The sequence below is a fragment of the Dendroctonus ponderosae genome, unplaced genomic scaffold (genome assembly GCF_020466585.1).
Source record: "Dendroctonus ponderosae isolate FM_Combo_2020 unplaced genomic scaffold, Dpon_F_20191213v2 Dpon_F_20191213_6, whole genome shotgun sequence".
Classification (NCBI taxonomy): Eukaryota; Metazoa; Arthropoda; class Insecta; order Coleoptera; family Curculionidae; genus Dendroctonus; species Dendroctonus ponderosae.
The window spans coordinates 9,621,953-9,634,874 of NW_026018814.1; the positions used below are offsets into that span (position 1 = coordinate 9,621,953).

A 12,922-nucleotide genomic window follows, 5' to 3' on the forward strand; every position below is an offset into this window, starting at 1 on the left:
TAATTACATTAAAGGCGCATGAAAGTGTATTTTATATCCCTCTACATATATTATACGGTTCCAAGCGGGTCATTAAGCTAATACTTCGAAATAATTGTGTATCCACCAGATAAGTAGAGATTTTCCGAAAATTTAACTCTGTAATTAAAAGTACCCAGTAGCTAAAATAATGGAAAAAATATCAGCTAACTTGAGTTAATAAAAACATTTTTGAGAGTTTTTGACTGTTGATAGCATTTTGTTCTTCAGTTAAAAAAAAGTACTTGCCAAAATTTAAATGATGAGCGCTGGAATATTTGAGGATTGCGTGATGTTTATGAAAAATCTGACCATATTTGGGAATGCGAGACATAAAAATCAGGTAATTAAAATAATGTACAAACGTAAAGCAACGCTAAGTTCGAAAATTTCAAAGTGTATTATTGGTACCTATTTCTAAAAACGTTACCACCTTTCGGTTACACTTTTCATCTCATTTTTCCTCTGGCGGTTTCTTTGAGGCGTACCCGAATGCAGAGCTTAAGAGCAAGGAAGACAAATACATGAAACTGTAGCAATTAATCAAATACCTTTCGCCAACTTCAAATAATGTTAATTCGCTCTTTGGATATAAATTCCCCAATTCTGTTAACAGATAATTAATCTATTTTTTCAATCTTACCTCCGTATACGTCGCATCTTAGTGTAAACGACGCCCCTTCTGGAAAAGGGCCGACTACAGACGATAACAGCGTTTCAGTTTCTTCATTGGAAATTACAACTTTCGTAGGTGGCACTGTAAGAGAAACAAACAGTTAGTCTTGATAATGACAGGTGACAGATTCATCTGGTGACAACATCCGGCTCGCAAAGTTGATGAAGAATGATTACCGGTTCTTACAGCATGCTTTGTTTCACTGTGATAAAATAGAAAAATAAAGTAATATTCTTTTGAGAACCAAAATAAATTACTTCTTCACAATTACCATTGAGGGTCAGTTTTGAATTTCTTTTTATACAGGGTGTTTAGAAACAAGCTCGACAAATGAAGACAACAAATTCCAGACGGGATTTGATATCTATTTGACTGCATTTGTCTTATCCAAAAATGGTTTTTTGTTAACTCAGGTTTCTTTTTAACTTTTATGTCAACTGCACTTTGATTTAAAAAGGGTCTATTAATTTGAAATATTTGGGGTGTCAAATGATATTTTTCTTTCCATTTGATTTATCTTCGAATTGGTAATATATTGAAAGCCAACGCGAAAGAGCAGTTTCCGATAAGACTCTCTTAAAATGGAGTTTCCGATAAGGCGATTTGGATCATATGACAGGAAATCATTTCTAGAATTTGCTGGCTTCCTGTTTACCAAAATCATTAAAAATTAACACAGATAGGGTGCAAACGTACCAAAATATCGGAAAGTTTGTCTCTTAGCTACGTCAGTTCTTATTTGCTTACTACCGAAAGAAAGTTTGTGATAAAAATTGCTTTGTAAAGCAATGAAGGAAGAAACGGAACGTAATCCCAATCAACCATTAAGCATTGACATTGTCTACCATTTTCATACACAAATAAATCTTCAAAAGTGTCTGCAGGAAAATATGCAATCTGTTGTGTTTAGCGAAATCACTGAGCTAAACCACTCACACTAAATAAAATGTAAGACAAATTTCCAAATAGCAAACTTGACCAATTGCACAAATAAACGAAGAATTGAGAGTTTCTTTAAGGGGTTGGAACAAAAATTGAACTATGCTTTTTTAAATTAATATTCGGGAAACGTCTGTAGTCGTGCCGCTGTGCGCCTTACTAGACCACCTAAGAAATCTAAATCGTTAATGAACGTCTGCAAAATTTGCCACCTTGAAAAATCTTAATTTTAGCATCAACTTTAATAATTCTTTTTCTATAATGTAGGTATTTAAATAACCATTTGTAATGAGCTTTCAATGTGCATATTATGGCTAATTATAAAATTTTTAGGAAAAAATGTTGAAAAAATTACTTTTAAATTGGCCTACAATCAATATACCTTCGACACCGGTTGTAAATCAAAATCAGTATAATATTCATGAAATATTGGTTTTTGGTGCATTAATTGAAATAAATAAAATTTAATCGTATTAATTTGTTTTGGCTCAGTTTAATGATGACTATTGTTGTAATTTTTCATTTCATAAGCATTATTAATTATTAAAGTTTTGTAAAAATAGTAATTGAATTATTTTGAATTTTTAGCAATAACATTCGTTAGCTGCCGACATTTTATATTTTGTAGGATGGTTAATAAAGTAATTAACATAGTATTTTATGAAAATATTCCAAACTGATTTTTTTCCTTTACCCACACCCGTTGTAGCAGAATGAGTATCAGTAAATAGGCACTGAAAACTGTCCAAATTTGAAGTAAGATTTGGTCGTAATATTTTTTCTAAATATTGTCCTAATGGTACGTTGTGAAATTTAACAGCATGGACGTTTTCGTGGTTAACGATGACTCCGGCTGAAAATTGAGAGTTACTACTAACTTACTTACTTACTTACGTTTACATTACATTCTACATATCTAACTAATGAAAAAAAATTATTGCAATGAATAAATTATAATTTCACAAAAGTGGCAAATTCTGGAACTCTTCAAATATTAGAAATGGTTCTATTTTTGACCAGTTTTAAAAAAACCTTTTCAGGAAGGTCCCAATTACTTTTTAAATTGAATTAGCTCTAGAATTATATTATTTTACTCAAATATACTGTTAAACTATTTTCGTATTCATGCATTTATCAGTTAAATGATTTTCGGTGCCACAGAGCTTTCCAAGTCAAAGTAACACTGAAAAATAATTTCAGATAATAGGAAGGAGCATATAAAATTGTCGCATTGCTTAAAAAATTCTATATACCCAATAAAAGTCTGATCTTCTGAACGTACATTCGTCAGCACACCTGGATGGCAGCATTTATGCTGTTAACAAACCGGTTTTCATAATTTAGTATTCAAAGAGCCCTTTAGAGCCTCGCAGACAAAACTGTGTTTGAAAGCGGACAGAGAAACGGTATATTTTTTCGAGTACAACAACATTGTTTTCATAGCGTAAAACGTTGCGTTTTCGGGGTATTTACACAGATGAAAAGATAATGCTTTATGTATAGAAGCGGTTTTTAATTTTGCGTATGAGGCATGTATTGTTACTGATATGAGATGCCCTGCAGTAATAACCAAAATATAGTCACAACACATTTTTTTGCCTCGCAAATGTACTTTAACTTGATTTCCGTTTCAAGTCCCAAATTTCAAACTTAAAAGCGGAAATGTTTCTTGTTCATTCGGACATTTTTTGTTTATCAATATACCGCTTAATGCTGAGAAATAGTTCAGTAAAATTGCACTTCATCTTTTCCTTCCACATTGATCTCACCACAAGTTATTAAGTTGAACTTATTCAGCTATTAAGTTTGATAAAACCGTAATAATATGTGACTGAAGATGGTTAGAGTTTACGAGGGTGTTACCAATTACAGTTTTTCTTAAATGGCTATTTGAAATTAATTAGCCTGAGCAGCCACATTTTATGTAAATTTTCATGGCAATTCAAACTTACGATTCCATTTCAACCATAAAACAATTATGTTTTTTTGTGAACGGGGTCACTTGATAAATGCAATGATGTCAAGGAAGTTGAAAGAGAAACAATCAATAAGTTAAAACATTTATTTAAAATTCACTTCACATATCACGAAATATCTAGTATCGAACGGCAACGTGCATTGTTGAATATAAACCGTTCACGAATCGAGTTCAATTAATATTTTATGAACGTCTTTGCTGTTAAATTGGGCGTTTTACTGAAATTATTTTAAAATCGCTTAGACGATCAGCCAATTAGAATGGCGAATTTATTTTTCACAGGCCATTTAACTTTATTAATACTGGCCCAAGTTCAAAAAGAGCCGCTTTCAGCGCAAACTTTAAACTAAAACTGCTCAAAGTTTCGTTTCAGCTGGGCTTAAACAGGCGATGTTAGAGAAAGTGTCCTAAGTGACATGCATCTTGAAAGCATTATCTATCGCTTCCATTTAGATCGTGCTAGAGTTTATCCGTAAAAATTCCATCATTTTTAGTATAATGTATTGCACAGTGATAACGGTAGAATCGCAAACATTACCGAGATGAAATTTTAGTAAAACCAGAATATAAGGGGTCAATAAAATACTTTTACCAGGAATAGGAAACACAAACATAAGTGCTCGACTCACAAACATATTTTCGGATAAAACTTTTCTGTGAAAGTTTCTGCTGGAACTGAGAAAACAATAATGTTGCAACTTTCGAACGAACATTATGTGTACGCTTATGTATTGCTTTTCTTTGTTAACAGACAATAAACTTCTGAAGTTGCACATTTTCCTTTTTGGTTTTTTTATTAAAAAGTGATGCATTGAATTGTATAGATATTGAATAGGGATTCGGATAATATATTGCAAAACTCTCCTTCATTTGTAAATATTTCCACGAGTTTCAACTTAGAATAATCGAGTAAATAAAACTGATATATTTGAGATAGTTGGCAGACAGTACAAATACATCAATGCATTGTGTTGCTTTGAAACTGGTGTTATTTATTGAAAACTGTTTACTTATTTTTGATGAGCCGGAAGCTTTGATGGAACAAATTATAATTTTAAAAAATCTCTCAGGGGCTTCGTTTCCCAGAAGCTTCGACACCTACTATCCCGAAACACTATCTGCCGATCTAAATAATCTCGACTTTTTTTTCTTTTCTCGACCATTTAACGGTCGTTTTAAAGGGCTACGTTATTTAACATTTTTATTCAACTACGTTACGTTTTGCGTTATTAGGTTACATTATTTAACTGCGCTTTTTAACTGACTTGGAACTATTGATTTGAATCCCGATTTTCCAGATCCAGATCAGAATCCTAAATTTTGGAGAATGTTTATCATGCAAAAGCTTCCGTGTTAACCGGAAATTTTTATTCAAATTTTTGTTTCAATGTCAGACAATTTAGTTTTATAAAAACCAGCATTAAATAATAAAAATGTTTCAAGGTTGATTGTTGGCTTCCCCAATGTATTTTTTTATGTATTGATAATTAGGCAGCTATGAAATCAATAAAATTATCATGTTCACGCTCACTCAAACTTACCTCAACGTGTTTACGACAAATATAAGAGCACCATCCAAGCAGATCGAGTTCTAATTAGAGGGTGTTTTGCAAATTTTCGCTAAATCCGTTTGTTACCTCGAGCCTTATCAATTGTTACATTCACACAATGAATGTATGACAAAGGAAATTCGATAAATGAAGGGGAATGTTTCTAATGAGAAGTTGTTGCATGTGGTCGATATGTTGGCTAACGGTAATTTGAGGTTCCGCTTTAGCAAAATGGCAATACCATAATTGATGGTTCAATAGAATTACATAACTTTCGCACCAGAAGACTCATGATTACTAAAATATAACAGTATAGACTGTTTATTGAAGAAGCTAGAGGCGCTAATTGAGCGAGCTTAAAAACATTTACGGTGTTTTTACTTAAATGTTTTGAACTCAATTCAAGCGTTAGTTCTCTCGGAATATGCGGTGTCTCTCTGTACGTGTAAAATAGGAAAAATCTGAAATTTTTGATACAACAAGGTGAATCGAGTTTCACGTATTTAAATTGTGTTTAGTTCTCTAATCTTCTGCTGCAATTTTCTATCTTGCTGCTGCTATTTTCGTTGTGGTTCTTCACTAATTGTGTCAAAGTTTTTCCAAGTTCACACATTAAACGCTCTCTTATCTCAAAATTTTCAGCTGAGTAGTCTTCATTTTCCTATTTTTTTTTTGGAGTATAATACCTCAAACTTTCAAATTTAACGCTTTTTCATTTAATACAAGTTACAGCAAACTTAAGCTTTTTGAATTAATTGTTTGATCGGCTCAATGGTCAATAATTATACACCTCCACTACATACACTTACCTGTGGATAATATTTATTAGGGATAACCGAGCCGAGTTCTGCATATATTTTTAAGAGTATTCTTGATTATAGTCATTGAACTGATTTATGAGATTGCTAGGCAGCGCAATCGGTCTTCATCTCGGATTTAATGGAAAATCCGCTAAACTAGTTTGCGAAATCAGCCAATTAGAAGAGAGTTAAGTCCGTCGCTGCAAAAACGAACCCAAACTAGGCCTTGTGTAATTAACAAACGTCAAATTATTTAATACGATATGCATCTAGACGTGATCGTGCTATAATTGAGGTAGTTTTACCCCGACGCCGTTCGCTATTATCGTTCCTTGATATTTATTATTATATATTCACTCCAGACACGCAATACCCGACATCGTTTTCTTCACTCGTTATTAACTTTTGTTATTCTCGAATTTGTTAACTGAGCATTACAAGTTAACAGGCGCATGTTCGATGCAGTTTTGTGAAAAATTCCACAAACAATATTTGGTGGTAACGCTCTAGTGAAATTGCTTACTAAAGAACCTATTGTATATGAAAAACATCAATCTACTTTGCACTTACTATTTCAAAGCAGCCAGGTGCAATGTGTAGTTAGATCTAACATTTAACGTTGCTTCATACAGAGCGTATAAAGAATGCTGTCGAAACCTCGCAATTCACACTGGTAACATAAATCATTCCCAGCTACATCCATACATCTTGCATATTTAGGTTTTACCGTATATCTGCAGCCCAAAGTAAGAAAAAGAACCATCTCGTTCGGCGGCATTTTAAAGAAAACATAATAAACTGCCTTCGCATCCGAAAAATGTTTTTCCAAGTCGTTAGCGATGAATTTATATGATTCAGAAAACAGGTGAACGTTTTTAAATCAGAATATTCAATGAAAAAATAGCTATACTAATATCGTTTTTCTCCGGAATTTTCTGTCATCTCTTATTTTATCATATTTAATTTTTTTACTAAAAGTAACAAGTTATGTATTTATTTCATATAGAATTGTACGTTTCTGGTAGTGTTATATCAATGCTGCTCGGATAATTTTGCACTGTATATTTTGAGTAACATAAATCTAAAGATTGCGGTGTAATTTATTCTACTGGCATGATTAATCTACCTCCTGAAATTTTACGAAGAGCGCATTCCACTATCGTTGTAAATAATACTAGAGTGTAGTTTAACTTGAACTTTAAGTAATTGTTTTGTGTATTTTTGGCACTCTAAAATAGTTTTGGTTTCAGACGGATTTTTTCGTGAGGTTGACTATTTTATGAAATTGTCTAAATACTGATTGATTGGATTAGTTGAACTGAAAAGTATTGTTTCATGTTTTTTTTATTTTAATTAACTTTGTTGCAAATGGATTTTATGTTGATGTTGGAAGGTTTATATAATTTTCTAAGCTACTGATTGATTTTATTAGCTAAATTATAAGTGATTCTAAAATTGTGTTTATAATAGGGATTTCATGTTGATGTTGAAGATTTTACACAATTTTCTGATTTACTAATCGATCGGATCACCTGAACTTTTAATTATTGTTTCATGTGTTTCTTTTGTAATCAAAATAGCTTTGTTGAACGCGGATTTTACGTTCACTTCAAAGACTCATCAATTTAATAAACAGCGTCAAGAGGACCTGCAACTTAACAAGTTTAACTTATTATATAAACTGCTCCGTTTTTTAATAGTGGCCAAACTACAGGTTTGAATTAATGATAGAGGCCGGAAGTGAAATAATAATTAGGAGCAATCACAATAGCTGAAACCATTCACGTACCGTTCACATATTTTCGATATTCTAGACATTTTTTACTTGTTTCTAAATTAAATGCCATTTATTGCCTGATTAATTCAAAGATGGAAAAACATCTGGTGGATACTAAGTTTTGAGCATATTGTTGAGAATTTTAAACATATTTTTTATTGTAAGACCGTGCAAGCTGCTTATGAGCAATTGTTCCTAATCGAGCGAATATACTGAAATCATGCCTCAAACATTTTAACTCATTATCCTGACGGTCTCGAAGTTATGTACACTTCTCTCACCTTTTTACCTTAAACCAACCGGTTTATCAAAGATAGGTGGTTGACAACAAATTAATCACTTAATTACCTTGAATTATTGGGGTTTGCACCTTGCACTGTTTCTTATAACTTCGTAGTTCCGATTTCTTATAACTTCGTGGCTTGTTGGTTAAAGTTTTAAAATACGCTGAATAACGTTTTATGTTGATTTTAAGTGTTTTTATGCAAATTATTTATCATACTGTCCAGGGGATTGTTCTATTCAAACGTAAACACTCAAAATGTACTTTAAAAAATAATATGAATCATTGTGCCAGATGTAGTATAAACAAGTCCTTTCAAGGTTTACTGGAATGCCTCATTTGCTCCTATAATATGTAGGAAAATTCCGTCTTATTTTGATCATTCAAAGCAAACCACATCAGTTGAAAACCTGTTAAATCGACTAAATACTACCGGCTTCCTTTAAGACAAATCAAGAGTAGGTGGACGAAACTTTTGCAATTTATATTCGGACAAATCCGAGCCGAGAAAGCAGTAACAGACTTTTCTTCTGTTATTAAATAAAGATTAGTAAAAAACATGAGGGCGAATAAAACATTACGTACAAAGACATGACAACAACATACTTAAGACCATAATTGTGATGAATGGTGATTGGGTCAGTGACTAAGCGGCAAAAGTTGCGAACAACTATACTTTTTGCATACAAGTGCTTAAAAATACTTAGAACGTCACCGAACTTATACTAATCTAAACTCTGGTTAAGCCATGTCAACTAAAATAAAAACTTTATCAGACTAATTAATAAAATTTGTAGTTTTCTTTTAAGTTTTTAATTCCTGTTTTTAGAACAGTCAATTCACAAAAAGCACATTTGCAGAAACACCGCAAAGCATTCAATTTAAATCAGGTATAAAATAACGGGGTGATATTGTCTACGGAACGAAGAAAATTGCCGCATTGTATTGTGCTGTGCAACCTGGGTTTCCTTTAATTAGTTTCTTTCTCTGGAGAAATGTTTGTTCTTTTGTCGGTGCCATGGAGTAATTAATTGAGAATAAATGAATTAATTTCAGCTTGTTTTTCAACAGGGAAATAAGCAATTTGCCGGGGTGATTATTTAATTAATTGACTTTAAACCCGCACATAAAATGTAGAAATTTAACCACTCAGATTTCTTCGATATTCAAATGTATGCCTATATTTGACAAAATATGCATGAAAGTCAGTAGAATCGTTTAAAAAATATACTGAGTCGCTGATTAATAAATGACATTTGTAAAATCTGGAAAGGAATTAATCAATCAGTGTTTTCTGTAATATTCTGTTTAAATTGTTTTGAAAAATCCAATAATAATTAATGGGTAAATTCGACGAGATGCATGGATTAAATGGGTGTTGCAAATCGCTGCTAGACTTAGTCTATCTATTAACTTTGATTCAGATTGATTGCATTTACTTTGCCGTCATGCAGTGGTGAATTACTCCAATAAAACATCATTACCCGATTAAATGCTCAGCTGTTTTTTACGGTAAAAACCCAATTATTTGTAGCGTTTGCGTCCTCTCCCTTTTAGCGTCGACGTTATTTATTTAAAAATTGACCACTCTATAAATCTCACAGTTTCCGTAGCATCTAGGGAGGTCCGTTATAAATCCTGGAATGGTCAAAAATCCCTAAATAAATGCGACGTAACAAAATGTAAAAGCGGAAGCCATTTTAGTTTATTGGAAATCTATGGCTTGATGTGAGGAATTTATAGCTAACTTTACTGGCTATTTGCTACCGATTTCAAGATTTTTATTTAAACTTTCCTATTTATTTTAGTTGATGTCGGCTAAGTAGGTCACCATTAGCTTGATGTTGTATAAGTGTGTGTAAATTTTTAATACATTTTCTAATTTACCCTTAACATATGAGTCTAGTGAGTTTATTGGCCCTATTCATAGGAGGTTTGAAGGAAAATAACCCAAACTAACCAGAGTGACAAAGTGATGATGTCTTACCATAGAGATGAATCTAACTTAATGTATTTGATATGTTTTGAGAAGAACGAAACAAAGCCGCGTCAAATATAAAATTATCCAAAAAGTCTAGTCTAATTTTTTTAATGTCTACTAAATCATTGAATGGTTTCCACAGTATTGCTTCCTGTTAAACATTTCGTAGTTAGAGCTTGACGATGTAGTCTATTAATAAATCATTTGGTCGTTTCACTTTTCACTGAAGATTATTTTCGGTTCAACTTGTTACACTGGATTATCTGGAACCGAACATCAAGAAGCCGAAAAGCAAAACCAGAAAAACCTTCGAGCTGCTAACTCCGAAATGGTGGCCTGAAACTTACGTTGCGGTTTTGCCTGCGGTGGGGTTTCAGCCCTGCCGGCTCTATCCAGAAAATAAATCAATTCCGGTTTCTTGGCCTGACCTCTCGGTAATTATTATATCTGCAGTTGGCATTTGCCTTGAGGAGGGCATTCAAGTATCCGGTTCTCCATCAAAATACTAAGCAAGATACTAGCGGTTAAATATTAATTTAGTTTTAATTGCGGTATTGCTGGGAGGAGCTTACCAAAGGAAGTCGGGTTTTGTGTGGAAAGCAAGAAATTTCAGTTTAGCTAATTATCGGCAAAACTTTCAGGTTTATATAAATGATCTGAATGAGAACTTGCAGTTTTAAGTGCTACTTTCAGATTTCATTTTCACACAGTAGATTTATAATTTATGCATTATTTTTTAGTTTCTTTGCTCCGTATTCTCAAATATCTTTACTCATATGCGCTATTTCCAAAAATAATTCTAATACTGAAACACTGCTTGATTTGTGTTTTGTAAATTTAATTTAATTATACTAATTTACTTTCCAACTGTATCTAGATTATAACTAATTTTCCGACGGCATTAATTTCCAAACCGCTTATATATTATATGAAATTTTCAATTACTAACTACTCGTGTATTTATACTTGGGTTAATTGCTTTTTTATAATTTACTTACGCATTTAAATTAATATGCAACAAGCGGTCATTGGTAATTTCTATTGTTAATAAACAGTTGCATGAAATGGTAGATGAACTTGAATAAGATTTTGAAAGATTTTCTAATGGTTCTGTGCTCTCAAAAGTATCGAATTCAGCTTCCCACTCTGAAAGACGAATTTTCTAGGCATTTAAAAATTCCCAAAATAATAAAGGTACTGAATTTATTGCAATTATCTTTAAATGCAGAAGGTTTTTATTTTGTTAATACGAGTAAGATATTTAATTTTTTTTAAATGACAAATCAAAACAGAACTGCAACATCTTGAATGTAATCGGATGAGTTTATATCAGTTTATAATTAGGCATATAGTATAATAATCACCGATTCTTTATTGTTAGGTTTAATACATGTAGATCTTAACAATTTTATTTCAGTCACATTCAAATTATTTCGAAAAACTTGCAAGAATACGTCTAATTTAATACACGAAATAGCTCGTGGTAATGTCTTTATAATTTCCATTGGTCTTTTATATTCATGGAACAAATACTCTATTTACATCTGATAATATCAAGCCAATAATGGACAAATTATCGACTTAAAAATATTCCCTATTCCATTCACAGATTCATTGCATGAAATTTAACATAACTAACTAAAATTTATATTTCTGGTAACGTATATTAATTTAGACAAAGGATTTTGAAACAAGCGAAAACTCCCAATGAGAACTGGGCATGTTAATTATAAAACAAAGAGTTATTTTCTGTTCTAACTCGGCAGCTTAATTTACCGGGGGTGAAAAGGCTAATTGGATCAAACACACAACTTGGTTAATGGTACTTAACATGTTTAATCTCTCTCAGATGTGTGTTTGATTTAGTTCGCGTTATGGGATTGTGCATAGTTCTTCATTTGACGCATGTTTAAGTTTTTCACTAGGCATATTAGTAAATGTACTGTTCTGTACAATTATATTGCAAGCTATTGATTCATTTTTATTGTATCCAAGGAAAACCCCTCTATAGTTTAAAATCGCTCAATTTATAGCGGAAACACCGTCTTTCATATCCTTTAACAGAGAAAGTGCCTTTTCCTATGCGCTATCTGATTTCGTTAGCGATGCTTGAACTGTTACTGACGCTTATTTACTGCAACTTAAGCTCACATCGAATTTTCGATCAGATAATTCTGAGGAAACTATCGATCAAATCACAGATAATTGGGAGTTTTATGAAAAAGCAACCAGCATAAAATTGAGCACTTATAGCTGTAGAAAAGTCAAAGGTAGTCATTAATTGCTGTAAATTTTTCACTAAATGCACCACATCAGCAGCCTTCGAGTCTGGGTAATTAAACAGAATTAAACAAAAAAGATTGTACGGAGCTTGCCGATAGAGTGAATAATTTTCGAAAACTATTCCAATCTGTTTTGTTTACTTATGGGTAATATTTGCGCAAAATAGAGATGTTACTCTTGTTTCCCAAAATTAAAATTTACAACATTGGAATACTTTTCCAATTGTCAAATTGTAGGGTGAGAAGTTTAAAATCAAATTTAAAGCACAAGTTTTGATATGATAATAATTTTCCAATCCTGCTTCATTGAAGCAATTTAAATCAACGGATAGCTTTTGAATCTAGACCGATATGAGAAAAATGTAAGTAGCAAAAGCATTTACTAGCAAAAAATATAATTTTAAAATTGTTAGTATTGAGGCACACTTTGAGGCACAGAAACACAACTCTAAAAAATAATGAAATGATAAAAAGATTTCAGCCACTCACGTAATATTATTATCTCGAAGACATTGCATACTGTTTCCGTAATATTTGGTACCTGAAAAATAGCTGCCATTAACTTTTGAAAAAAGTTCTGATCATGGAACCTGCATAAGGCCTAGTTAACTTACTCATTATTCTTTCGATTAACTTAA

The 12,922-nt window shown here is 32.2% G+C and overlaps 1 protein-coding gene across 1 annotated transcript in view; it reads right to left on the bottom strand.

Annotated features, from left to right (window-relative positions):
* LOC109544996 (hemicentin-1) overlaps positions 1-12,922 on the bottom strand; it is a 114,143-nt gene that overhangs the window by 57,477 nt on the left and 43,744 nt on the right. The window contains exon 3 of the mRNA XM_019915459.2: positions 662-775. Coding sequence (XP_019771018.2) covers positions 662-775 — 114 coding nt within the window. The remainder of the gene's footprint in view (positions 1-661; positions 776-12,922) is intronic.